This window comes from Larus michahellis, chromosome 4, assembly GCF_964199755.1.
Source record: "Larus michahellis chromosome 4, bLarMic1.1, whole genome shotgun sequence".
In the NCBI taxonomy this organism is placed as follows: Eukaryota; Metazoa; Chordata; class Aves; order Charadriiformes; family Laridae; genus Larus; species Larus michahellis.
The window spans coordinates 98039-125964 of NC_133899.1; the positions used below are offsets into that span (position 1 = coordinate 98039).

Sequence of the window (27926 nt, forward strand, 5' to 3'; positions counted from 1 at the left end):
CTGTCCAAATGCTAACGACCTCTTGTATTAGAGGCAAAATAGGTTGCACTGGTTGTAAGTTGCTTGGCACTTCCCACCATTGTCTCCAAAACAGTAATTTGGACTAACATTTCAAGTGCTTATCTCAGGCTGGGCTGAAAATGGGTTTATTTTCACAACTGCCTCTGAAAATGGGTTTAGGAGAAATATATCTGTTGTTTGTGCTTGGTGGTGGCACAATGGTAAGAAGCCAGCACCCATCAGAAAGACTGACCTTCTGGTTTTCAGGGGTACTACTTCCCAACACTTGCAAAATGTGTTAGAATTTGGCCCAAGAATCGTCCTTAGAAAAGTGCAACTCCTATTATCCCTTGTCATTATTACACCTTGGCTAGATATTATTGTTCCAATAATACAAATTAAGAACCGAGTTTCTTAAATATTTAAAGCATGAAAACAGAAGTGAACTATTATCAATGAACAAAGACATCTTTGACAATTCATCTTTTAATAGTATTTAAATTATATTTTTAAAACAATTTGAGAACAGCACAGCTCAGTTGTAAATTTGCGATCTGACAAGTATCTCGCGGCATTTCTGATGCTTTTTTTTGGTTTTGTGGTGTAAGAAACTTGGGGGAAAAAAATGCCTTCCATTACAGTAAAACAGCAGACAGAAGAAGTTAAACTCTCCACCCAAGGATTTTCAAATTACCTATATGCTGCACAGTAGACAAATACTCAGCCACCTACACACCCCTGACCCACCCCCCAGATCTCTCAAAAATAATGTCTCAGTGCTTTGCATTAAATGATGACCAACTGAATTGATTTTGTCGTCTTGGCAACACTAAGTCCAATGACAGATCTTTTTGTTCTTTTTCTGAATCCAGCAGCTGATAGCCGAGCATGTTTATAGCACCTTTGCAAACTTCCTGTATTTTCTTAATTTTCTGGAAGGAGAGAACATTTCTCCAGGCCTGTGAAACACTAACTGCATCTCGAGATGTGATTTTGAAGGCTTCTTTTTTTTTTCCTGATCCCTGTCCATGTGTGATATTATAGATCCAGCTTTTGAGCGTGGGGGTCAAACTAAGATCTGCAAATTTATACATTTCTGAGATTTCTGACAACGGATCTCTTACCAGATCTTCAAAACGGATCATTAAATAGCGATCTTTAAGGAAATTAGGTGGTTTTAGAGTAGCTGTTTCATAAATCTGAACATGACTTCTACAAATCTCTTGCATTACCTTGTATTTGCCGTCTTCCACGTTAGTGCCATTGGTACTCAAAACAATTCCATTGTCACGGGCTAATGCTTTGACCGATTGTTCCCGGGACTTGACGACTGCCCTGGGATCACGGACCAAGTGAATAATTTTGAGATTCAGGGATGGATCAGTGAGAAGAGGGTAGAGGACCTTCAAGTCAAAGAATCGAACCTCCTTGATGACAACATGGCTGTAAGTTTTACAGGCTTCCTCCACCTTGCTGAATGGGTACCGTCCACAAAGAGTCTTGCATGCCATTTCACTGGTTATGTCAGTACGTTGAAAGGAGTCACAAGCAGGAGCTGAACACAGAGCCCGACTCACTGCCCACTGGAAAAGATCTGATAAGTTTCTTTTCCAAGGCATGTAAGCATCAAACACAGACATGTCACACAGAAAGACCGACCTGACTAGGTCCCGCACTGCCATGTGCAAGACCTTAGCACTGTTCTGGTACATCGTAACCCACACATGCCATGCAGGCTCCATCAGGTAGAAGACATTGGGGTGCTGGCTGAAAAGTTGACCAACAAAAGAAGATCCCGAACGCCAGGAGGAAAGAATGAGGATGTGGACTTGAGATGGTTTCTCCTCAGACCGAGGCATGAAGTTACTGTACCGCGCGTACATGAAGAGTAAGAATCCAGTCTGTACCATAACAACAAGTATAACGATTGTGCTAGGAATCCGAATCCTTGCCATTCTCATTGAGGAAATGCAATTAAAAAAAGCTGAAAAAGAGAAGAAAAATGCTGGTGAACCATTGCTCCTGTGACACAGTAATGATAAAACTTACACAATACAAACTCTTGCATTAGTAAAACCTTTCTTCAAATACGCATATATGTATTTGGCACTATTTGCTTTCTTGATCAGTGGCACTGGGAGATGATCATCTGCAGGTGACATGTTGGATACTGAAAGTAAGCAATGCATGACAGCAAGATCACAGCACAAATAAGTTTGGAGTAAATGTTTGATGCTGAAGGAAACGTTGGGCCGATGCAGCTCACCTGCTGTAGGAAAAAACCTTTCTGAATCATTATACTGGATTTACTTTTGAGTCCAACATAAGGTTTCTATCCCTTAAAAGCAGCAGACGGGAACATCAGTAACTCTGGCTACTGAAATAAAAATCATCATCTTACCTAGTGTGAGCGCTGCACCCTGCAGTGATAGTTGGGCGCTACACCGATTGATGCTTGTGCACAACCCTCTATTTTCCAAATTGCAGGAGATGGGTGAAAACTCGCATCTGGCCACAGATGTTAAAATGAAAAAGCAGCTGACGTGTCTTTGGCCTGGAGCACATATACTTCATGACTGAATACCCTGAGTTTGCATTTAAGGAATTATCCATTTGTGTGTTAGAATTAACTCCTGGGAAATTTTAGGCTTGTCAACCCCAAATGGATTTCTGTTTTACTTTGAAGTCAAAGTTCAAGCCACATGCACGCCTCACAAACTTTTTACTAGAGGTTTTTGGCACCCACCCCTTCATGCTCTCACTTTTGCAGACTCCACTTGTAAGCAGTTAATACACATTAGTGGGCATGGTATTAGGAAAATAAGAATCCTCGTGTATGAAGACTATCTCAAGAGTTCTACATATAAGCAGCACTTGCTATCTAGCTGCATTTAGACAACTTTTTTCCTGTTAACAGTGAAAGGTACACATATCAACACACTCTGGACTCTTGAAAGTAAACCATGCAAACTAACAAATATAGATACATACACAATAGATACATACACATTTGACATAATAAATGCATTAAGTTCTTAGTGCTAGCCTAATGAAACATGAAAAAGGACTATTAATTAGTACCAAAAGCTGATATAAGTGGCCAAATGAAAGAGACAGTAGACATGGGCAGTTTCGTCTCCTTCCACTGCCTAAATGTCACTTCACAATATAAAGAAATGCATTCTGTGTTAAATAAACATAATTTTGCTACTAAATTTTCATTTGTAAGCTAAGAAAAATAGCAGAAATATGAGCTGAGTAGGAAAAAGGAGTCAACAAAAGCCTACCTTTGGTATCCTACTGTATCTTGTAAGGAGAGTAAGGCAAACGAGTAAGGTACTAACTTGCTTGTGGAAGTTTTTCTACCAAAGTAGCACCTCTCGCTTGCAAGATATAGAATCATTTAAGTTGGAAAAGACCTTTAAGATCACCAAGTCCAGCTGTTAACCTAGCACTGCCAAGTCCACCACTAAACCATGTCCCTAAGCACCACATCTACTCTACCTCTTTTAAATATTGCCAGGGATGGTGACTCTACCACTTCCCTGGTCAGCCTGTTCCAATGCTTGACAACCCTTTCGGTGAAGAAATTTTCCCCAGTATCCAATCTAAACCTCCCCTGGCACAACCTCAGGCCGTTTCCTCTTATCCTGTTGCCTGTTACTTGGGAGAAGACACTGACCCCCACCTTGCTACAACCTCCTTCCAGGTAGTCGTAGAGAGTGATAAGCTCTCCCCTGAGCCTCCTTTTCCTCTGACTAAACCACCCCAATATCCTCAGCCACTCCTGATAGGACTTGTTCTCCAGATCCTTCACCAACTTCATTGGTCTTCTCTGGACGCAAAGTTCTGGATACTCTTTACATCCACTCTAGTTTGTACCCAATCAGCTAAAAATGCCTTTTTACTGTTTTATTATTTCCCTACTTCACCATACAACCTGTTACTGTAGCAAAGCAACAGCATTTATTTATCTCTAAAGCTATGGTTATCACCGAGTTTTTAGTGGTTGTGCTGCCCTTTGAGGCAAGGCCCTTTTCTCCAGTAGTTCCACATTCCCATCAGCTCTGAGAAAATATCTGTGACACACAACTGCAATAGCACCTCCTACAATGAAAACCATGCCCCCCCCAAGCCTCTCTTGCACAATCCCAGTGTTCATGAGATGCTCTGCCAAGCTGTTTCAGTCTGCTAGCCTAGAAGAAAGTTACCCGCTTGTTTTTCTTCACCTAGCTCTTTAGCGTTGAAACAACTCAGCACAGCACAGACCAGTACCGGGGCTGGAAGAAGGTAGAGAACAAAAACACATAGAAAGGAAAGAGAGCAAGGGAGCCCCAGACCATGACTGCCAACAGAAGGCAGCTTGAGCCATGCACTCAGGTCTTCAAATTAGTCAGGAATATATCTTTTGCCCATCTACTGCGTAATTGTGTCACAAAAATCATTTACATAGATTTTTCAGGTTGAGTCATGCTAGGCCTCCCCTACGATCAGTCTGTCGAGCCTACTGGGTCACTTCACATTACGGAAGCACATAGCTAACTGCCGAGCCTACAAAACACAAATGAACAGCAAAAGTGATAACCCACACAACTTCTGTGAAACAAACTTAAAAAAAAAAAACAACCCACATCTTTCTCATCAAGCTGCTACAATTCTTTTGTCATTTCAAAACAGCAATTAAAGGACACTGGTTCATCTCTCAGAATCACAGACCGGTTGAGGGTGGCAGGCACCTTGTATAGGTCATCTGGTCCAACCCCTCCCTGCTCAAGAAAGATCACCTGTAGCCAGCTGCCCAGGACCATATCCAGATGACTTCTGAATATCTCCAAAGTGGGAGACTCCACAACCTGGGCAACCTCTGCCAGCGCTCCATCACTCCCACAGTAAAGAAGTGTTTCCTGATGTTCAGAGGGAACCAACCTCCTGTGCTTCAGCGTGTGCCCACTGCCTCTTGTACTGTCACTGGGCACCACTGAAAAGAGCCTGGCTCCAACTTCTTTACACTCTCCCTTCAGATATTTACAAACATTGATAAGATCAGCCACTCCTCCCAGTTTCCCATCATCAGCAAATTTGCTGAGGGTACACTCTTCTCCATCATCCACACGTTAATGAAGATGTTGAACAGGACGGGATCCTGTACTAACCCCACTACTTACTGGCCTTCAACAAGTCTTCATCCCACTGACTGCCACCCTGTGGGCCTGGCCTTCAACCAGTTTTCATCCCACCTCACTGTTGCTCCTCCAACCCATACTTCACCAGCTTCTCTATACAGCAACCTTTATTGTTTTCACTTCAAGATGCCTTTTTTTTTCTAAATAGCAAAATGGGACAAAAAAATACACGGGTGTATTTCCATATTCCCATCTGAGAGGATAGTTACAAAACAACAAATAGAGTGCTCAAGAACAACCTTATTTTTCAGGGCCAGGTTCATGAGCAAATTCAAAGCCACAAAAAGGGCATACCTTTTTACAAGACCTATATGTCAATGTATTCACTCAAATCGCTACTAATATATCCAGGCAGACAAGCATGGAAAAAGTAGCCCAGTCTCCCCCATTTCTGTCTGGCAATGGTGTCTGGACAGCAAACAAATATGCCACCAATTTTTGTCAGTGGGATGGGCTGGGCAGGGTGTCTGTGGACCAAATACACTGTGAGTTGGCTTTTGTATTTTACTGCGCAATCGGTATGAAAGCTGTACTTTAAAAGAAACTCGTGAATGACAGGTGTAGTCTGGTCTATAAACTGATACCTTGGCACTGCACTAAACCATGAATTATTGGGCCCTTGGCGTACCTCCAAGATCTCCTCACTGAGATCCCAACAAGTCCTGACTCTTTCAGGGACCAATGACTTTTTTCAGAGCATTGTATTTTGCATGCTGATTTGCCCACAATAATTCTTCAAGACAATATAGCAGAATACTACAGTATGGTGTAAAGATCAAACAAAAGGACCGTCAATGACTTCCGTAAAAGGAATACTGAAGTGACTATCACTCGTCAGCCTGGAAGAGAGGCTCCCCGGACAGGGAAATCACAACTGGCCTGGAGACAGCAACTGCAAAAACTCTCTCTCACAACTGCTTAAAACCAGAAAAATTGGAGAAATCAATTAAATAATCACTCACAATGAAACCCTTTTGTACGCTTTATCATAAAAATGTGAAACTCTGCCTCAAAATGCTGTGTCAGCAAGAGTTCACAAGAGTTCAACAAATTATTACATTGATTGAAAATAATTAATAGAAGAGTAGCCTCCCAAGGACCGTTAAATGCAGAGATGAGGCTACAACTGGTGGCTTAGCAATTACCTAAATTGTATATGGCCCAAGGTATTTGCCCGCGTCTGGCAGGTATACTAGGAGAAATCATCTTTACTGTATTATTTAACTCTTTCCCTAGCAATCCCCTACTTGTTACTGTCAGGCACAAGAGCAGACAGAAAAACCTTTGGTTGAATTCAGCATGGTCATTCTTCATAGATAAGATTTGCCTCGTTCAAACACTGAATTTTTGCATATTATGTCACCAGAAGCATCTATGAGTTTCTCTATGCCATGAGGATTATCAGCAATTCAGCAGCCTGCACTGAACTGATGCTTCATCAAACAGAGGTGATGAAAGAATCTAAGCAAAAGGGAAGAGCAGTTGCATTTGCTAGTTCATGGAGTTTTCCTGAAACAGATCCTATGCCTGAAAGCCAGTCAGTTATAACTACGTCACATCTTTTTCTCGGCTGCAAAATGTTAGCCATTTTCTAAGACTGCATTCTGCAGCTCCTCACAGTCGCTTTTAGAGACACAATGATGCTTTCTATACAATTAGTATGTTTCTATTCTAGCTACACAGACCTGCTGCTCCAGTCTGATCAAGATCACTCTGCAGAAATGCAAACACTAACTGTTCTTTATATCTTATTGGTCAAGGGTGGGGGAGCGAGGAACGAAACATGTAGATATCAAACCAGGAGCCATTTTTTGAAATTCACATTTGCCTTGACTGCCTCTTGGAACTCCCCTCGCTCTGATTCCCACCCAAGTACGATTGCAGACAATATTGTGCCAACAAAAAACCTGCTAGCATGAGTATTAGTCCATAATTTGTGTCTGAACTAGTCTGCCCACGATAAGCGCTACAAATAATATGCAAAATGATTGAAGCTAAAGTATTTCCTTACTCTTCAGTATGGCATAAACTGCCAGAAGTGTGATATCAAAGTAAAGCACTACATAGATACCCCTTTTCGCTATCTAAGATTCATCTTCTATCCTTTGGGGAAAGTTGGGATGTTTCTAAGGAATATGCATGCACGCAGACATCACAAAGAAATGAATGATTACACAACAAAATGCAGCATCTGTAAGAGTACTCTCTCAGGCAGTTTCCAGTGCATGAGGCCAAATACACACCCATTTCACTGGATTTTCTCTGTAAACAGTGCCTTTTATTTCTGCATTTCTCACATTGGGCATGTATAATTCTATCTGCATGTAAATACCCCTTACCATTTGCAGTTGCATTCTGCAGCTAAAGTGCTTTGAGCCCAGATTAAATTTACACCCCTTTAATGTGCAACTTTATAATCCACCGAGCTCTTTCATGATTTTTGACAAACATCTGAGTCAGAAAGCAGCTCCTGAGTACTCTGAAGAATCACCTTCTCATAAAGTTGCTGAATATCTATAAACACGTATATATATTTATAAATCTACTGAACAGACTACCTAATATCATTACCTTAATCATGAGGGACAGGACCTTGCGATACAGGCTGCTGCTTCTGATCCTCTATTTATTCCATTGCAGAACTCAGCAGAGGGTGCTGTTAGGCAAGCTTGCTCTTTCAGCACAGAAAGGCAATATGCCAAAACTTCATTAGCTACTAGGTGAAACACTAGTCTGTGACTTGCATTGCCTCACCTCTCTTTTTCCCAGTGCCTTTCTCCTCCACCTACAGCTCAGCAAGCTCCCTTCAGGAGAGCGAAAAGGGGCCTGTTTCCGCCTCCTTTCTTCCTTTTTCGCTTCGCTGCAGTGCTTCCTTCTGGCTGCAGCTGCCTGATCACCGCAGGCCTGCTGACTAAAAACGTGGGGTGAATGGGGAAGCACCAGAGGGGCCAGATGTTCTAGCGTTACTGACACTTCAGCTGCCATCTCAGTGACAGAGCCCTCCAGCAAGAACCTCCTCATCGACTCGTGAAATCAGACTGACCAGAAGTGGCGAGGGAGCTGCAAGAGGCAGACAAAGAGACTGTGAGGGACATCAGGTCACACCTCTCAGCTGCGATGCCTGAAGCATTGCGATACTTGGTGGTATCACAATACATGCTTAATGAATACTGCAAAGTATAAACTATTTTCATAACAGTTACAATGTTACTCCTTTTCTGTGATAGTAATATTACTTCTTTTGTGATGCTGTTTCTTCAGGGAGAGCTCTGGCAAAGAGCAGAATACTCAAGAGTCTAATTTTAACGAATTCTTGAGGCAGAATCATCTCTTCGCAAACCAATGCAAATGTTTAATACGCGGTCCGAAAAGCACCTGCACATACAGTTTGGGTGAGAGTCCCGAGTGAAGCTCTGTCACTGGGCTTGTCCGCTAATGACTCCTAATGGAAACAAGATCCTGGACTAGAAGAACCCTGGGTCTGCCCCAGAAAAACTGTTCTTACATATTGTGCAAATGAAATTAATACAAGCTGGCCAACAGAGCAATGATTTTCTTCATCATTTAAACTGTCTCTGACAGAATGCCGAGCTGCAGGGCCACTAGCATCTGCCACTGCTTGCCAAGAGACTAGATACATTACAGAAAGCTATGCAGTTTTACCAGGCAGGGTAAAAATACAGTGAACAGTAGTATTGATCCCAGAAAGCTTGCTTTCTAAACAGAGCACTTTTCAGATCCAGAATGGTAGAAAAGAACGGAGAAGGGAAGAAGTACATTTTGCAGTGGATGATCATTTAGCTCTTGCTTTCAGGGACTTTTTATTTGTTTGTCACATAAGGTAAGTAATGCTGGAAGCCAGTAATCAGCACTTTGCAGGTCAGCACTGAAAGGAGCACAACTGCTCAGTGAACTTCCTTTCAGTAGAGAATTCGACCTGAAGAGATCTAGCAAATTAAAAATTAACTTTAGCTAAAAAACAAAACCCAGCAACAAAAAAACCCACCACACAAAACTCCCACAAAAAAAACCTCCTATTAACGCTGGGGTTTTTTTGGGTTGGGGTTTTTTTTTGAGACAGAGATTGCCTCACATTAGAGCTGTTAAGAAACATGGGCTCTCTTTGAGCTTGGGACAAAAGGCTGGGATGAAAGACTCCCTCAGAACAAACAGATCTGGGTCTGTTGCAAGAAGACTGAAAAATCTGTCTGGAATAAAGCAAAACAACTGAGAGAAGAATTACAAGTACCTGCTCCCCTAAAATGACTTCTAAGCAACTGAATCTCAGCTGTCTTTGCCAAAGTCTTCCCCGGCCATTTTGTGCCTGGGAAAATTTCCAGCACACTTTCACTTAAAACAGTTTATGCAGCACTTTTAAAGCTGAAGTCTTTATAGATTACACAGAAATTACTTCAACTTCCACAAAATGCAAAAATAAACATTCAATTAGTTTCCTAGATAGATCTCTTCCACTGAAAAATTAATAACTAATGCTCTATGTGCTCAATCTTTTGCTAACCAAAAATTATTTTGTCCTGTATACTTGTCATACACTAAATGGTGACTTTCAGAGCAATCATATGACCTGAATGTAAGTATCACTTACGTACTTAGAATTCACCAAAACACCTCAGTACTGACTGTGAAAAGAAGGGTAATAGTAAGTATCCTCATGCATTTTATAGAATTGGAAAATGTTTGTGCATGATGTGATAAACAGAACAAAGATCACGTGGAGGTCTACTATACCTTATGGAGAACCTTCCTCACTACATACTTCACCTATAAGACATCGCACCAACACAACCACCGCCAGAATGGCTTCTATGCGCTAACATTAGAAACAAAGTGAAACGCAGGAACGTGACAAAGCTGATCCAAGGAAAACGCACAACGGTATTGCTAGTAATTCTTGCTATAAATCACCCGGCTGACAAAACGCCACTTTCCAGTGTTCTCCCACAGCTGGAAATCACACATCATCACACGGCAAAAGCTTACTGTATTGCCAACAACATGCAGGTTAGTCTTCAAACGGGGAAAAAAAAAGTTAGTTTGAAGGGTGCCTTCTATAACAACTGGTACTTCAAAGAGTTAAAAGTCTTTCCAACAGCTGATTATTGCTGAATAGTCGAAAGAAATAATAAGCCTCCTTAATTTTTTTAATACAACAGTAAAACCGCAACAGAAATAATAAAAGTACAGTAGATGCACTGTCAGCAGACATTTTGAATTCTGACATTATATTAGCATTTCAGCTGATAGTGTTAATTGAGCTTTGAAAAATGTACTTCCTTTTACAATCTAGTGGAAAATGAGATTGGAAGAGTTGCTTCCAGGTAATCATCAGGCTTAAATACTTTATAGTACAATGAAACATACCACAGGTTTCATGATATGACCATAAAATTATTAAAAAAAAAAAAGGTACTGGGGTGGTTTGTTTTTTTTTTCCTTTATATTGTTTGGAGTTAGATAAAGTTGTCCAGCGTGAACAGATGGCAGTGTCGAGGCAGAGCCCTACAACATGTATTTCTCCGTGCAGCGCAGCTGGAGATCACAAAGCGCTTTCAGCTACTCGAATTACCGGCGCCCACGAAGTGAGGGTCTGCTCGGATGCACTTTTCGTTAGGAATCTGTACTGGTTTTAAGGACGGCAAAACCGGGGTGACGAAGGGACGCCGGCCGTGCCGCTGGGTTACGTGGGACTCTGACCGCAGTACGACCCGGCCCGCAAGCCCAGAGAGCCCGGGGTGGGCGGGCTGAGGGGTCCGTGCCCCCCGCGCCCCACGGGACCCACCGCTGCCACCGAGAAATAAGGACAATTTCTTCCCTCCAATATGTCACTTTCACCTGGACGTATCAGAAAAACGGGAAGCGATTTCCCGGGATGACGTTTTCTAAAGCACCTGATTTCACCGCCTAAAAACACAAAACCACCTAAACCCGTTTAAGCCGCATCAGCCATGTTCTCTACGGGAGGGGGGAAGGGGGGGAGATAACAAAAAAGGCTGTTTTTCAACAGCTTGACCTCAGTCAACAACCCGTTCACCTCAGGCAGCGCCCGGCGGGGGGCCGCGGCTCCCGCCTCACCGGCCGTTACCGTTATCTCACCAGCACGAGCCTTCCCGAACGCCTTCGAACATCCCCCGGGGCGCGGGGCGAGCGGGCACCGACACCCTCGTTAGACAGCGGAAAACGGCGTGTCACCGCCCGCCTCACGGGCCCTGTGGGACACACACAGAGAGAGACACACACAGAGACAGAGACGCGCGCGCACACGGGCAGCCTGCCCCCGCCTGCCCCTACCTCCCCCTCCGCCTCCCGGCGCCACCGCCGATCCCAGCTGCCCGCAGCGACAATGAGCCGCTTTCAGACGTGGCCGAGGCGCCGCGGCAGCGGGAGGAGCCCGGCGAGGAGCCGATCCGCCCCGCACCAGAGCATCCCCCGGGCCAAGGCGCAGCTGCTGCCGCCGCCGCCGCCACCTCCCCCGGCCGGCCCCAGGGCCCGCCCCCCCACGGAGCCCGGCCGCATCCTGCCGGCCCGGGGCGAGGGGAAGGGACGCCCCCCCGGACAGGCCGCTTGAGGTATAAGCGTAGGGGCGGGTTCTTTCATGCTAGCATCACCTCTGAAAAACCTCCTGAAGCACGGCTCTTGCACCTCCCCATTCCCACCTTTATTTATTCACAGCTACTTTTTCCTCTCCCAGAAAACTGGTTAATCCCACCACGCCTCCCTGTCCTTCCTCAGTGAACAGCGTTTAGATTGCTCTCTAGCAATGTGTACACAGAAGACCTGTGTAGCAGCATTGTGGTGAAATGCAATGGTATTTCTATTTTTTTTTTTGTTTTCTGTTGCTTAGCAGGCTAAAGGAAGAGTCCTTACAGAGAGCCTTCCCAGAAAGACTCCTCAAAGCTCCTTTAATGCTAGTGCAGTGGATTCTCAGGAATATTTTTTCCTTGTACTTCAGTCGCTACACACATAAAATCTTACTTATCTTTTTTTTCTATTGCTTGGTTCCTCACAGAATTAGAATGCTTCTCTGAACTTGAAAAGCAGTCAGAACTATGAACCAAGAACTACGGTCAGTACAAAAGCGACCCAGGGAGTTACCACCCCAGAGGTATCACAAACAGGTTTTTTTCCCTGCTGTAGTCACATCTGCCTTTACTACTCCTTTTACACTGCGTTCACTTAGTAGTCTCAGTCACGAAACTCGCCTCTTTCAAAAGAAACAGAGCGACTGATTCCAGTCATACTAAACAGTTAAATTCCACCTGCAAGCAATTACCTCTTTTTTATTTCCTCCTTTTAACTTAAATAGTTCTCCTCTTAAATTATTGTAGAGGATTTTTTCCAGCTTTCTCCTTCTGAAGGCAAATAGAACATAAGGATACTTTTCTCTGTATTTCCTGAACAAGACCTATTCACCATTTCCTATCTCATGAGTACTCCCTAAACTGGTGCTCTGAGCAGTCAGTGTCATTTGTCATCATTTAATGTGGAAGGATACAATAGGCAAGAAAAGTGAAATATAGCTAATGGAGTCTGCCGGTATTATTGTTGTTTTCTGGCATTATCTTCTCTCATGTTCCAGTTGCTACCTTTAAAAGGCTTCTGTTCAGTTTGAAGGACTGTTACACATTCCATTTTTGTGGGACTACAACAGCTCAAACCCTTAAAATGGAGTTTCTATGGTCTCTCAAGAGATTTCTGTCCCTTGCTTATGCCCACTCATGCAGACACATACCAAGTTCATTCAGGGAACTGACTAGTGTGAAAAAGTGAGTATATTTGTTAACGATTATCTTCTTCACCATAACGAACTCCCCGAATTAACTCCTGCAGTCACACAAGCACCATCGCCACTGCAAGGGAGAAGAGCTGGGACTACAGCAGACCAGATGTACATCAACTTGAGATGTTGGGGAGACAAGCTCACAGGCCCCTTTGTTCATCCTGTGTAGTGCCTAGAAACACTAAAAAGCAGTAGGCGGATGCTTTGACTCTGTGCACTCCGGTACGAAGCCAATTATCAGTAGTCCTAGGCTGCCAGGTACAGACTGCAAAGATCAAAAAGCAAACTGGAGATTTCAAACCAAAATACATATATGTATGTACAGCAAATGCTCTTTGCAATAATTTACAATTCACATGTAAGTACATAAGTTTCACAAACGCAAAAGTGTGCTGAATAACCAAGATGTGGCTCCCCACATTAATGTTTCACTTGCATTGAAGAATAGGCTGGAGTCCGTCCAGCATGTAAAAGTTGGGAGAAATGCGAGCTGCAAGTCTACAAAGTTTAAAATAAGCCATAAGAGAAGTTCAAAAAGAAGCTGTCTGTTTTGAGAGGAGAACAGAAAAAGCAATAGGCAGGTCTTCAAGCTGCCGGGATGTTGAATTCTAGAGGACAACAGCCTAAAGATGGGGTACTGCTGTACAAGTTGCTCTTTCACATTTCATAGCTGCACCATGTCTTAGGAGTTCAAGAGAACCAAAGACACTCAGAATGTTGTTAACTAGCATCTAGAATTGTTTTAGACTCTCTCCTGCCATAAGACTGCTTTGCTAGAATTAAATCTTAACTACAAAACTGAAAACATAATGGAAATCTTCTTGTTTTTCCTTTTAAGCTTGTCTGATGTAAAAAGTAAGCACAGAAAGAGAAAATAGAATTAAATAATCTTCCCTACCACCCCCATCAAGAATAAGGGACAAAATCTTCCAGTGCTCACCAGGTGATTGTAATTGATTTCATTTTTATCTGTTCTAGGTTATCATTTAACTTCTGAAAGTAATTATTTAATTGCTTTGGAACTCTGAAGCTTCTCTGGTAGGGTTTTTTTTTTATTATTTTCCTTTAAATAAATACCAGGCGTCTCTGTTTTACCATTCCAAATTCACAATTAATGGTCTAGTGCTACAGGAATAATGCCAATAGTAAATGATTGTGCAAACCTTGCAGACACTATCACCCACAACCCAGTTTCTCACATCAACCTTGAATTTATCCACCATCCCATTTAATAATTAAACCAGTGACCACATATAGCCACAGTTACAGAAGTGTGGCTCTGACACCAACTCATCCATACATTTTTTCACATTTCTTATGTTTTTTCCTTTCATGGTGCATGTAAATGCATGTACAAATAGCTCTTGACAGAACTCTAACTTAGCAGTGAATTAATTTACAAGACAGTAAAAATGGCTTATGTTGTTACTGTTAATGTATTATTTTCAGTCTTCAAGGTTTAGGAAAATTAAGATCATGCAAAAGCAGTCTCATTGCTTTCTACTGGTTTTTGAAGCGTGTTCCAGTCCAAAAAAATAACTAGGTTCTTCTTTAACTGTCAAAAATATCAAAATTTTCAGTCCCAAAGCAGTGTTCCCAGAGAAATCGATGAATGAAAATGTATTTTAAAAAGGAAGCATGAACAGAATATACTTGGAACATACTTACAAAGTTCTGATCTTCCAAAGTAAAAAACTGTATAGAGAATAAAAGCAAGTAACTGTTTTTGAACTGCATGTCTTTAAAGTGTTCTTAGGCATCTCCTCAGGACTGGTGCAGTTTGTAGGACAATACTGGAGACACTGGCAGAACTGGTGATACTGGAGTTGTAGTCAACACCTGATTCTGGAACACAAACATTTTAATCCTACCAAACACCCAAAGAAAGATAAGGAGAATGCTGACATACTGGATCCAGGCAAATTTAATCATTTCCCAAAATCCTGGCTGATATTTAAAGAAAGTCAAGGAGTGTTAATGAAGAAGCTTCTGATACTACCACTGCAATAACTAAACAAAGGAACTCAGAGGTGGAAAGGTACAAAACTCATTAGACGTCAGTTTGTGTGGCAAATGCAAAGCCTTTGAGGCATGGAAACCCCTAAAAGCCCTTTACTGTAGTATGTAACAAAAGCTGCAGAGAACGTCTGTCCTAGAAGACATTTAAACCAATTCTGTGGAAAGTGCCTATTTCATTCCTGACTCACCAGAAAGTAGTTATCGGTAATACTTAAGCAGGTAAACAAACCTTGTAAGAAATGTGCTCCATACAGGTTCTTTTAAACACAGGCTTGTTCTTGTCTGATAAAATGAATAAAGAACATAATGAACAAAGAATTATTTTGTGGGGAAAAAAAATCACATCTGTCTGTGCATGCAACATATCTGCCACATCCACTGAGGGGTTATTATTTGGTGAGCTTACCTTGCATACAGATTTCTAATGATTTGCTTTAGGTCACAGAATATAGTATCATGCTTTGCTTAGTGGCATCCATGACAGATTGGGACAGCAGGTGCTGCAGGAGCAAAGCAAGACTAAGGATATTCACTGTGAATGGCAAAGAAACTGCCTCAAAGGCCAGTTACGCAAGGCTGAAAAGCACCACAGGGTCCCAGTAGAGAAACGCAAAAAGTGGTTATGCAAGCAGAACCATCTGGAGGAAGGGGCAAATAGAACTACAGCATTTGCTTAGCTAACAAAGGAAAATCCTAGCAGCAAGTCTAGAAGAAAAAAGTTTTCACTTGGCCTGTATGTGAAGACCCAAATAATGCAACCCAGTTATGTCACAGTTTATGCAGTTTTCAAAGGATATAAGATAACTTCCACTGGGTAACGAATAGTGGCGTTAATGATAAATGGTGTATCTGTCACTCTTCCAGTCATCCAAACAGGGTTGGGATCTGAAAAGACGGTTGTCACTAAAATGGGGAAAGGAAACATCTGGGTTAAGAGGCTTTTTAGTCTTAACACAGAACTCAAATCCTCACAGAACAGCTGCCAACATGCTAACTCCTGCTGCCCTGTAATTCACAGCTATACATGCAGGCTTACCATTTCTTTCCCGATATGCTGCAATGATGTTCATTAGGTCATAGTCACTCGCAAAAGGACTTGTGCCATTGACCACAGACACCTGTTACAACAAGGAGATACCTACATTATTTGTCCACTCTTCAAGAAAGTAATTCTACTGAGTTTGTAACGCAAAGTAACCATGCCCTTGAAGGAACGCAGATAAACATCAGACCTTTCAGCCTAACAAGAAAACATCAGTTCCTAAGTTCTAGGGTCCACTCTGTGCAGGAGTACAAATAATTAGGGTTATCACCTCTGGTACTAGGAGAATAAAAACGGGGAAAACCAACGGGGAAAGAAAAAAAAGTTTCCTCACGTTGTATCTGGTATCCAGTCCACAATGGTTAAGTAACTGCCGCTGGTTCAATTTCAGGTCTCCATTCATGTAGAGCTGAGACCCTGGCACAGGAGAAAAAAACTGAAGAAAAGCCATGCTCTGCATCACAAGTGTTGACATTCTCTGAAATGGTGAACAGGAGAAAAAAATAATTTAGGGCAGGGGGGAAAGACAACACTTTTCTACCTCTTTGTATCTACAGATTTTCTGTGTGGATTTGATTTTGTTCTGACTCCCAAGGCTCATAACATTAGTCTAAACAAGGGAACACTAAATAAGAAAAATTAATTACTTTTTTTTTTTAAGTGAACTACCTCAGTTGTTCGTTAGCTAACTTTATAAACCGAAGTTCCACAATAAATTCAGTGAAGTCCAACGGACTGTGGCTTATGACGGAAAGATCTGACTTATATGCCGTAACATGCAAAAAGCAGCAAGATGCTTAAACACAGTCATTGGAGACACGCTTTAAAATACTCAGCAGTCGAAGCCAACTAAAGGACTCCTGGTCTGCAATAAGAACCAAACAAGGAAGTTCCTTAGCCCTTATCAACCGCTCAATCTGAAGGAAAATTTTCACATTTACTGTAAAGCAAAGGTGTTGTGAATATCAGAACTCTCTGGGATACTAATCACTGACCTAATACTTCAGCACAAATTTAGGACTGGTGGGTCTCTACTCTGGGCCTCGTAGGTTTAAGAATGTTTTCCACACCACACAGCTATGCTTGCTAAGCTTGTCCATCAGCAACCAGCAAGAGTCTCTTGGATACACTAAGCCTCATTTCCCTAGTAAAACAACTTCTTGTCTGTGTGGCTGCATCCAACACAGCTGTATACTACTGCTCCTTTCAGATGCATCCAAGGGTTCGCTGTGCACTAGCGTTTTACTCATCGCTTTAGGTATTAATTGCACTGCCACTTGAGATACAATGGCAGCAGAATTTTATTTTCCTGTCTCCCTGTAACACCTTCTTCCCCCTCCCAGTTACAAGATACAGAAGATCCTGGCAGATGATTACCATTGCTTCAAGAGCTGTTAAGTAAGGAAAATCTATAGAGTTTTAGGCTGCTGCAACAGCCTGCCCTTCCAGGCAGAAAACTAACTAGTTATGTCAAGACACAGCAGTATTTAAGAATGCACATCCTTTTGCCTACTGCAAGACTCCCAGTTATTTCCTGATGCCATTGACACTGATATCCATTGCTGCACATCTCTGTCCTCTACACTGCACTACAGCCCAAGAGAATACACAGCTTCAAAAAAAAAAAAAACCCTAACAAAACATATCAAAATATGCAACAGAGCTAGACTAGGAATGACCCATCAGAGGAGGAGAAAATTAAATATTTTTTAGTAAAATAAATATTTTAGCTAGTAATTTCAAATGTGGAAAGGTTCTTTCATCTTTGCATAACCACTACTGGAATATTATATTGGGTCTGTATGTCACAACAAATAAAACTAAAAATGCTCACATAAAGCTGGTAGGAAAAGAGTAGAATCAGATGAACACCAACTACATGCTCTGTAGGTTGTAGCGGAAGTTCCAATTTAAAATGCAACTGATCCATTTTGCCATCTTGATTTTTGTCTTCTTCTCTAGCCTAAAAGAATCAGTAAGATATTTTTTTTGAAGACAGGAATTTCTGTTAGAAAGAAAAACAACTGCAGCATGCACATACTAAAGAAGCAAATAAATTGCATAGTTAAGAACGCATTAAAAAGCTGCCTGATTTTATAGACACAGGACTAGAGACAAGCAAGAAACCTGCAATTTTGTCTGTTATACAATGTCTCATATGCCCCCCAGGGAGGAAAAGCTCATCAGACTCTTCAAGGTCTCTTCTGCCCTATGCCATTCCAACCATCTCCCCTGCATGCCACAAATCATGCCTTAGTGCTGGATCTTCTGGCATATCCTGTGCAAATGTGCCACTGATGGTCAGGCTTTTGCCTCTTGCCATTGCAGCCTGCCTCTTAATGGCCTCTCTATGCCAGTTCCTGGTTGTGAGCCAAGGCTTGCTACACTGCTGTGCCACAAATGCTCAGCGCTTCAGCTATTTGCAAGTATAACAGGACTTAGAGGTAACACAGAAAAATAACTGCTGCTGTTGAATCCCAGAAGGAACAATGGCTGCGGCTGCAGGCCAGAGGCTACGTGCTTTAGAAAGCACAGACCTGCTTTCAAAACCAGGGGCTACCTACTAATCCCTGCAAACTTCATATCACGATAAGCCATATGGCAGAGGGAAAGTGGCGGGCACAACTAATTTGAGGAAAGTAAACTAATGTGTCCACGCAAAACAGCAGTGGTGCTTAGGGACATGGTTTACCGGTGGAGTTGGCAGTGTTAGGTTAACAGTTGGACTTGATGATCTTAAGGGTCTTTTCCAACCTAAATGATTCTGTCACACTGAGGGGGAGTAAAACTGGACTGGCTAAAAGTCACTTCTCCCAGGTGGATTTTGCTGTGAGGCACGAGGTTACGCGTGAAGCTGCTGCTACCCGGAGGCAGCCGTGCGTAACAGGCCGCCTGCTCACAGGCGGCGCCAACACTCGTCCCCTAGTCCCCCTCTCCAGCCCTCCTTCCCCCTGCCGCCGCCGGGCCCGCCGCGGGCAGGCCTACCGACAGGAGCGGGACTCGCAGCCGGTCCTCCTGAAGCCGGTTGAACGCCGGGAACGTGCTCCACGCCAAGAAGCTGCCCGGGCTGGGGCCGGTGGTGGCCACGAAGAGCACCTCGTACCGGAACCGCACGGTGGGCTGCTCCCGGTACGAGCTCTGCTTCAGCCAGAAACCTGCGGGCAGAGACAACGCCAGGCCTCAGCACCGCGCCGGGCCTCAGCATCGCGCCGGGACGGGCGGGGTGGAGCGGCCCTCACCGTGGCTCCGGTAGGCCACTAGGAGCGGCGGCACGTAGGTGAGCCCCGTGATGAGCAACAGGGCCAGGGCGGCGGCGGAGCAGAGCCCGGCCCGGTAGCGCGTGAGGAGCGCGGGGTGGGAGAACAGCTCCACGGCGGCCATCGCCCGCGCCCTCACCCCGGCAACGGCGGAGCGCCGGACTGACGGGACGCCGAGCCTATCAGACGAGGGGAGGACGGGCGCGCCAGCCAATGAGCGTGCACGGCCGCAATCCGGGACCGCCGGCTGCGGCGAGGCGGGAGAGCGGCCGGGAAGGGCAGCGGGACGGAGCCGACGGAGAAGGGCCCCGCGATGCGGCTTCGAGCGCCCCGGGAACGCCTCGGGCAGCTGCCGCCGCGGCCGGCTGCTCCCACCCCGCCCCTTGCTGCCCCGGCCGGAAGCGCTGCGTTTCGGGTGGTTGCTAGGGTAACGGGCGAGCCGGAAGTCCCGCCTGCCGAGCCGTGGCTGTTGTTGTTGTGACAGGGATCGTGACAGCGACAGGCCCGGCCGCCCAGCACGAGCCCCTGCCCGCCCGCATTCGGGGCCCTCCCGCCGCTGGCTCCGCTCCCCGCCGGCCCGCGCCATGAAGTGGATGTTCAAGGAGGACCATGCGCTGGGTAAGGGTGGGCCCGGGCCGACCGCTGCCCGCCGGCGGCCCCGCCGCCTCCGCTGCCGCCATCTGCCCCGCGGCCTCCCGCCTCTGCGCGCCCCGGTCGGCTCCCCCGGCCGGGGGTCTCCTCTTTGGGCGGACAGCCGCCCGCGGCCCTCGGCGAAGGGCGGCGGCGATGCCCGGGGAAGGCCTCCCTGAACAGCTGGAGACCCCCGCGGGGGGGGCAGGACGGCCGCGATCCCCGCGGGCGCTGCCCCCTCTGCCCAGGACACCGGCGATGCTATTGCTATGCAGTGACTAATGACGAGTTTTGTTCGCAGAGCACAGATGTGTCGAGTCGGCAAAAATCCGAGCCAAATACCCTGACCGTGTCCCGGTGAGTAACCACGCCAGCTCCATCTGAGCACTTAGAGGCAAAGGTGGATAAGCTGTTTCCATCCTGGCCTCTCTCCTTTGATCAGATCCTACTAAGTAAATGCATCTTTCTTTTTGTGCTGTTAGATGTTTTAAAGAGGCCCCAAACACATTAAAGTAATCCAACATTCCCTCCTCTGCCCCAGTACGTATTGACAAGTAAACAAGAGCACCTGACTTTCCAAACACTTTCCAAGCATGTTTATGGCTTATCAGTGTCCTGTTTTTTTCTAATGGGAATTATATCCCAGCAAATGCCTTGAGTGTCTTGAGGATTTGTTCTGTGCCTCATCCAAAGAAAGATCATAAATTCTTTAAACCTTGACAATCTTCCATCCTGGCTCTATGAGGAAGTTGATTTTTCCCCCATGTATTCCATGCCTGTAACCAGGCCATGGTGGTGAATCTCCCCATGCAGACCCTATTGTTTGAAGAGCCAGTGCAAGCAGTGACCCCTCCTTTCTGCATTAATACCTGCCTACCTGCTAAATAGTGAATGACCTGTCTTCACTCCGCAATCCCTTCTATCACGTTTCAGTCAGCGGAATGACCACGCTTCACATCCTTATGTAACAGCTGGCAACATGGCCACATTCTCGGCTTACCTGCTTGTGAGGAAAATTTCTCACATCCCATCTGAGCACATGCCAGTTAGTGTCACTCCTGTCTGACTTCTTGGTAAATGACTTACCCATTAGACAGCGCAGCCCAGAGAAGAACCTCGAATCCCACTGACTTGCTCTGCTGCTCAGTTGCAGCTAGTCCCGGCATCCTCTCCGGTTGCAGTCTGGCAAGCTGGTCCGATCCTTGCCATTCTCTGCTTGGCTAGCCACCCCCTCATGTATAGACTGTAGCACGCCAATGACCGTGCATCTCCACAGATACCCATTTGTCCATTCCAAGAATATCTTTCATAACGTTAGGGGAAAAAGAGATATTGAAACTGATAGCCTGAGTCAGAATTACATGATGCTCTATCAGGAATGGACAACGAGGTGTGGATGGCTACAGGAATTAAATCTCAAATTGACGAGTGATGCTGTGAATGGACCGATACATGTTTTCTGCTTGATGATTCAGATTGAGCCATGTACTTTTCACAAAATAGTTAGTATCAAATATATTTTTGGCATTTAATAGTCAAAAGTGTTTTTCAGACTTGATGTATGTTTCCTGCTTTCCAGGTTATAGCCTGCATTCAGAGTGACATAGGTCAAAGTGACTTCAGTTCTCAGCTGCTGTATCTGTCTACCTGGATTTTGAGATGTTTCAGTGGTTCAAACCTATTAAGATAATATATGAACAGCCTGCCTCTGTCCTAGGCTAGACCCTTTAGGAATACAATAGGAGGTGAAAGAAATTCATGCTTGCTAAGCACTACAAAAAAGTATCAGTTGTTAAGGCTTCAATATTTCTTTCAAGCTGTTCTTGGTCCTCTTTACAGTTCCTTCATACCGAATTGCAAGGGGGGGGCTACTATGCCCTCCTTCTGTTTCTGTAGGCAGAGCTGAAGAAATTATAAGGAAAACCCTCTCCAGATCATAAGATAGCATATTTTGTAAATTTACTTGAGCATTACCTGTATGCTGTAGCAATGGGGAATGCAGAGCTGAGGAATGGAGACACTGGAACCACTTGTAAGCCTTTTTCGCCACGTGCTACATTTTTCATTCAAGAACCAGCCTGTCTGGAGCCGAAAGTGCCAGGTCCTTTCCACAAGTAATACTTAATTTACCTTCCTCATGTACCTATTGCTTTTTGTTTCGTTTTGTTTGTGACCATCTTGTCATCTTTCCTTCTTGTCGTCAGTTTCTAATTTCATAAGGTATGAAGTAAGATACTCTGATGTCAGTTCAGCATAATACAAAGCAGAGAATGGCATCAGTAACAATAACACGGTGGAACGAACAAAATGCCTTAGAGTGCAGTTATACTTAGAATAACACGTCATAAAAAATTCTGGTTTCCAGTGATAAAATCAGTATGTTCTTGCAGACCTGAGTCTACAGACATCCTAAAATAGTGATTAACATAGGCAGTCTTTTTTCGAAGTTGCAAACAATAGCATGTTGATGCTGTAGACATCATCTTACCTAGGCATCTCTGCTTGGGTTCCTTCCTGCTTTCTGTTACCAAATGCTCCTGGTATAGGCAGAGAATAGCCAAATTCCTACAGTGGCCTAGCAGCATAAGCATGGGTTGTGATTTTTTTATCATTATTATTATTTATATTTTTTCCTTACAGCCTACATATCCCATCTGGCTCTCATTCATATATAGCTAAAACCTACACTTTATTAGCTTGGCTTCACTGTCATCCTGTAGCTTCATCCAATCAACTGAAGCTGTAATCATGTAGTTTTTAACATCAGATGCATACATTGCTGGCTTATCTGGCAGTGTAAGTCTGGTACAGCAGAGGCACACAGACGAGACTACGTCACAGCACCTTGCTGGTGATTTGGTGGAGTGCTCAACTGGCATTCTTGTCAGGCCAGCTGGTATTCCAGAGCATACTGCAGCCATACTTCAGTTCTCTTCCTTGAGGCCTTGTTGAGCCTGACTGGAATGCTTGGTGGCTAGCTGTGGGAAGTCAACAGTCGTTGCCAGATTAATTATAGAAATGCAGAGAGCGCAGATGTCAAATCAAAAGCAGTACTGCAAAGCACTGTACAAAAACGAACACGTGGAGCCACCAAGAGTTTTGACTATTCAGATGTAACATGGCTTCTTCAGCTCTCCACTGAGTTACATGAAGGATACCTGTGCCTCTCTCTACTTAGCATGACAGTTTCTGACATACTGGTTCATGGTGTGTAATGGTGCAGTATGCTGCATGGATGAATACAACAGGCTTCAGGGAGAAAAAAAAAAAGTATTAATGAATACTTTAATGCTCTAGGTGGGAGCCTGAGAGCCATTTTGGCATCTGGTTTGTGCACAACAGGTGAAATAGCAGATTAGATACTAGACTAGACTGGAGGTTCTCCCTCCTGTTTACTTAAATACCGATTTTTTTAGCTTCAGTGTTACTGAAATCTATTTCTAATATGCTTTCCTTTTCTTTTCATTTGCTACATGGCAGCTGGTTCTGTCATCTGTTAGGAGCAACTTGGGACATTGTTTGAAGAAGAGAGTTAGGTTGGAAGGGCAGAGGTGGTGTGTGCATTAAACCTGTATTTCTTCGTAGTGTGGGATTTTATTTAGTCATAAGATGATTTAAAAGAGGGTAGGGCATGCTTGTTGCAAACTAGAATTCTGGGTAACACAAGATTTCAAGCAATGATGGTCACACTTGCATGTCCTGTGAGGAGCAGTGAAGGACTCTGGGTTTGTCTAGTTTGGAGAAAAGGAGGCTGAGGGGCCACCTCACGGCTCTCTACAGCTTCCTGGGGCAAGGACGTGGACAGGGGGTTGCTGACCTATTTTCCCTGGTATCTAGTGCCAGGACGCGTGGGAATGGTGCAGAGCTGCATCAGGGGAGGTTCAGACGACATTAGGAAGCATTTCTTTACTGAGACGGTGGTCAGCCAGTGGAATGGGCTTCCTAGAGGTTGTCAGTGCCCCAAACCTGTCAGTGTTTAAGAGGCATTTGGACAATGCCCTTAATAACGTGCTTTAGTTTTTGGTGAGCCCTATAGTGGTCAGGGCAGTTGGACTAGATGGTCATTGTAGGTCCCTCGCAACTGAACTACTCTGTTCTATTCCACTTTCTTTTTACATTGTGATAGTAACAAAAACAAAATAAGCAGCATTTGTACAAAGGGAATGAACTTCCCCAGATCACCTGCCATTGCTCAGGTACCAGCACTGCAGTCTAGTTGAATTTTTCATGACTCCACTACAGATGAACGGGGCAAGGAAGCAATACAGTTAAATGCATTTCTCAGTTTGTTACTGTCAGCTGGGGTGAGTGAGGAGACAGAAGTCCTGGACTCCTTCCTTCAGCCACCAATTAGTTTAAGAGTAGTGCAGAGAAGCCACTCCTGAACTTTATGTTTTCAAGCTGCCTGTGCTTCAAATGTCTCGGTAGGCGCCAATTCCCCTCTTGCCCCTGCCCCCACAAGTTTTTGTTGCAATATACACTATTTTTGGATAGTACACATGGGGAACTTCAGAACATTTTGAAAATTAGCCATATTTAAACACAATAGGACATCACTGCCCTGGTATGAATAAATCACCAAATTACGGAACAGTGGAGGTGGGAAGGGACCTCCAGAGCTCATGTGGTCCAACCCCTCCCTGCTCGAGCAGGGCCACCTACAGCCGGTTGCCCACCACCGTGTCCAGATGGCTTTTGAGTATCTCCAAGGTGGGAGACTCCACAACCTGGGCAACCTCTGCCAGCGCTCCATCACCTGCACACTGAAAAAGTGTTTCCTGATGTTCAGAGGGAACCAACCTCCTGTGCTTCAGCGTGTGCCCACTGCCTCTTGTACTGTCACTGGGCACCACTGAAAACAGCCTGGCTCCAACTTCTTTGCACCCTCCCTTCAGGTGTACAAAAAATTAAAAGATGTATATATACTTTCCTGTCACGGGTTTCTTTTAGGCATATTGCATCTTTTTAACCCACGACTGTCAACCTCGGGCTTAGGAGTTTTTGAACTGTTGTGTGTATGAATGTAGGTTTCAGTGCAGTTGTAAAATCAGGTTTTACGCTGCTGAGCCAGTCCTACCTCTCGTTTGGGTGCGGTCAAGAAACCTTTTTGTTCCTCCCCTTTGCTCTCCATTGTAAGCCTGTACCAGCAAGCAATTTACCGAAGCTGTCTGTTCATACCAATGCTGAAAAGCCTGACCCTCACCCCTGCGCTTTACAGGTCATAGTGGAGAAAGTCTCAGGATCTCAGATTGTTGATATTGACAAGAGGAAGTACTTAGTTCCATCGGACATCACTGTGGCCCAGTTCATGTGGATCATCAGGAAGAGGATTCAACTGCCATCTGAGAAAGCAATATTCCTCTTTGTAGACAAGACTGTCCCACAATCCAGGTGAGAGGCTATTCACTTGGTATTCAGAATAATTTCAGCAAGCCTGTGCGTATCAGAGAGATAGTAACTCCCCTCTTTGAGGCTTATTTGGTGATTTTAGGAGGTGTTTGGTTACATCTTGATCTCACTGTGATAGGTGTTTTTTCTCATGAGTTTGGCAAACATCTTATTTCTTGAGCTAGGCTGAAAGGAAAGGTGACTGAAAAATATATTATGATTTACTTCCATGGCAAGAGGGTGAGCTCTGGGGTTATTATGTTGTCTTTGGTAGAGTGCAAGAACATTTACATCATCAGTGACAAAAAAATAATCATTCTCAATATAACAAAAAAACTTGCATGTTAAATACTCAAAAGCAAACGCCATAAATTATTCTGGAAAAACGTTAATTTGTCAGCTCACAAATTATGATGTCACAGGCTAGTTGCTGTTACTTGCTTTAAAAATTACTTTTCTTCTATAAACATAAAATGCAAAATGACTGTAGAAGGGTTTCATCTGCTACATATAGAATAATGTATAGCAGATGCAGCTACTACAGCTGCTTTCCAGATGAGATACTTCAATAGTATTTGAGGAAATAGGACAGCATGATATTGTGTGGCTTAGGTGTAATATTATTCGTATTAATCCTTACCTGTGTAACAGTAACAGTCCCTCCAGGTAACCTGTCCAGACTCAGTTAGGAATGTTTTTTTATTTACTTTGTGTTACACAATAGGCACCTGTGAGAACCATCTTTTTCTGTTTGCTTTCTTCTAAGAGTATTAGGAATGCCTATATGTCATCGTCTTAACACTGATGGAGAACTGCTAGGAACAGGAAAGAAAAAGAAAGGGCACATTGTCTCATATGTTCATGATGAGATGTCATATCCCTGCTGGAAAAATAGGGCCTTGAACCTTCAGTATTAATGCAAAAATGATAACTTGTTAACAGATAAACAAAAATCTAATCTGTTAATGGCTGTGCTCCTCTCGTAGGCTGAGTTTATTGCATAGACCACTAACTCTTGACATCCTTCCCTCCTCATCCAGAAGTTTATCTACTACTCACCAATTCCCTTCTATTTCAAGTACTGCCTGCAACTCTTCCCAGTTCCACTCTTGGGTAAAAAGCCACAATCTTTTTCCCTATCGCTCACATTCACTCTGCATCTTTCAATTCACTAGCCTTTTCTCAGTCTTGGGGAGTCAGAGAAGGGTGAGCTGAGGAGGCGTCATTTGTGCAACTGACTGATGTCAGCTGCGTGTTTCATCTGTAGATAGATGGCTGGAGCAGTTGTACTGGCCAAGTAATTGCTTGGGTTTCTTTTTCAAAATACAGACATTGCCCTAAAGACCACAACGGCTTAGACTGTAAAGGGCCACGTGCCTATTCCCTTTAAGAAAATTTTCGTTTGATCAAACATTCAAAACCTTATCCACTGAAAAAGCACTAGTTTCTGGCTAACTTGTAATTTATTGCCTATGCATTTTGGTACTAGCACTACTTCAGGTCATCACTTTTTAACAATATAGAAAACAAAGCTTTTACTCCCCAAAACAACCTGGATCTCCAAGAAACAGTCCAAAAAGCACAAGCTTGACAGCCTTAAGACCAACTGAACATTCCCGACTACACCAGGGGGAGGGAGAAATGAGGTTGCTCACACAAGCAGGAAGACATTAACGCAGCTGCAATCAAGGAAGGTGCTATCAGGCATCAATAATGGGTGATTCAGAACCTGAAATACATTCAGTGACTAATTTCCAATAAAATAAGGAAGCATTCTGACAAATGCGTTTGTGAAGAAGTAACAAAAACCTAGACGCTCTGCAGAGAGCCCAGGATCATTTTGGTAACCCACAAGTCAACTGCTTTTCATATATCTTCATTTTTGTATTTTAATTTCCACGCAGACTTAAAAGTGTTAGCTTTTATTAATCCGTGTTTATGTGAGGTTCTAATCGTTACCATTTGCAACTGTCACGATCCAAGCAAACCATTTCTCTTCTTCCCCCTTCAAGCTTAACTATGGGACAACTTTATGAGAAGGAAAAGGATGAGGATGGATTCTTGTACGTTGCCTACAGTGGAGAGAACACATTTGGTTTCTGAATGGTGGGTCTTGGCTACTATTCCATCCTGCTGTGTATCTTGTAAATAGCTGATCATTTTCTGTTCTGACATCCACAGAAGTTCCTTCTATATACATGCATTTGTAACTGGATTTATTTCTTAATATATTGCTAGGTCTTGTTTTATTAGACTGTTAAATTATCAAAAGAAAGTTCTGTTGTTTCTGTGCATTTTTTTTTTCTCATGGCTATGAATTCCCAGAGCCTCACTCCTTTGGGGGATACACTTGACATCACTGATAAATAATAAAGCAAAGTAGTTGGACTACTAAAACATGAAAAGAAGAATATGCATTTATTCTGTTTTGAGGTGTTAGTTTAATAAAACCATTAAATTAGTATTGGGAACACTGGATTTGCTAGCTTATCATAAGCAGGAGCAAGATGCTGATCATGTTGAATTGAGCTAATATGTTCCTCTTTCTCAATTAACAAACAAGTACAATAAAAATTCCTATCACAAACAGGCAGTGCTGTCATTTCTTT

General features: G+C 43.7%; 3 protein-coding genes across 9 annotated transcripts; 1 reads left to right on the forward strand and 2 right to left on the reverse strand.

Moving 5' to 3' along the window:
• Nucleotides 1-473: 473 nt before the first annotated feature.
• Nucleotides 474-14772, reverse strand: LOC141741671 (carbohydrate sulfotransferase 5-like). 4 transcript variants are annotated; one of them, XM_074582548.1, is made up of 2 exons: nucleotides 11493-11790; nucleotides 474-1984 (listed from the first exon to the last, which is right to left on the reverse strand). In XM_074582548.1, exon 2 carries the CDS (start codon nucleotides 1959-1961, stop codon nucleotides 774-776), a length of 1188 nt encoding a protein of 395 aa, XP_074438649.1. In that variant the 5' UTR covers nucleotides 1962-1984; nucleotides 11493-11790; the 3' UTR covers nucleotides 474-773. The 4 variants fall into 4 exon arrangements, with proteins under 4 accessions (XP_074438649.1, XP_074438647.1, XP_074438646.1 ...); XM_074582546.1 differs by having other exon boundaries at nucleotides 11298-11502; XM_074582545.1 differs by lacking the exon at nucleotides 11493-11790 and adding an exon at nucleotides 14650-14772 and having other exon boundaries at nucleotides 480-1984.
• Nucleotides 12664-19885, reverse strand: TMEM231 (transmembrane protein 231). Of its 4 annotated transcripts, XR_012586445.1 has the most exons (9): nucleotides 19282-19885; nucleotides 19028-19197; nucleotides 17877-18005; nucleotides 16377-16520; nucleotides 16037-16118; nucleotides 15407-15903; nucleotides 15230-15282; nucleotides 14650-14826; nucleotides 12956-13246 (listed from the first exon to the last, which is right to left on the reverse strand). XR_012586445.1 is itself a non-coding variant. In XM_074582542.1 (7 exons), the coding sequence occupies exons 1-7, from the start codon at nucleotides 19883-19885 to the stop codon at nucleotides 14746-14748; spliced, it is 1425 nt and encodes a 474-aa protein (XP_074438643.1). In that variant the 3' UTR covers nucleotides 12664-14745. The 4 variants fall into 4 exon arrangements, 1 of the variants encoding a protein (XP_074438643.1); XR_012586444.1 differs by having other exon boundaries at nucleotides 15230-15903; XR_012586446.1 differs by lacking the exon at nucleotides 12956-13246 and having other exon boundaries at nucleotides 14190-14826; nucleotides 15773-15903.
• GABARAPL2 (GABA type A receptor associated protein like 2) lies at nucleotides 19790-27906 on the forward strand. Its single transcript, XM_074582549.1, has 4 exons — nucleotides 19790-19917; nucleotides 20231-20286; nucleotides 25148-25320; nucleotides 27330-27906. Exons 1-4 carry the CDS (start codon nucleotides 19884-19886, stop codon nucleotides 27418-27420), a joined length of 354 nt encoding a protein of 117 aa, XP_074438650.1. The 5' UTR covers nucleotides 19790-19883; the 3' UTR covers nucleotides 27421-27906.
• Nucleotides 27907-27926: the final 20 nt, after the last annotated feature.

Excerpts from the sequence above, each read along its gene's own strand:
- TMEM231 (XM_074582542.1), bottom strand. The coding sequence starts at position 19,885 with ATGGCGCGGGCCGGCGGGGAGCGGAGCCAGCGGCGGGAGGGCCCCGAA. Across the intron at positions 18,006-19,027 it reads TGCGAGTCCCGCTCCTGTCG|GCTAGAGAAGAAGACAAAAA; the intron begins GTAGGCCTGCCC and ends TGATTCTTTTAG. Across the intron at positions 15,904-16,036 it reads AGCATATCGGGAAAGAAATG|TGACAACCGTCTTTTCAGAT; the intron begins GTAAGCCTGCAT and ends TCCCCATTTTAG.
- GABARAPL2 (XM_074582549.1), top strand. The coding sequence starts at position 19,884 with ATGAAGTGGATGTTCAAGGAGGACCATGCGCTGG. Across the intron at positions 20,287-25,147 it reads AATACCCTGACCGTGTCCCG|GTCATAGTGGAGAAAGTCTC; the intron begins GTGAGTAACCAC and ends TGCGCTTTACAG. Across the intron at positions 25,321-27,329 it reads AAGACTGTCCCACAATCCAG|CTTAACTATGGGACAACTTT; the intron begins GTGAGAGGCTAT and ends TCCCCCTTCAAG.
- LOC141741671 (XM_074582548.1), bottom strand. The coding sequence starts at position 1,961 with ATGAGAATGGCAAGGATTCGGATTCCTAGCACAATCGTTATACTTGTT.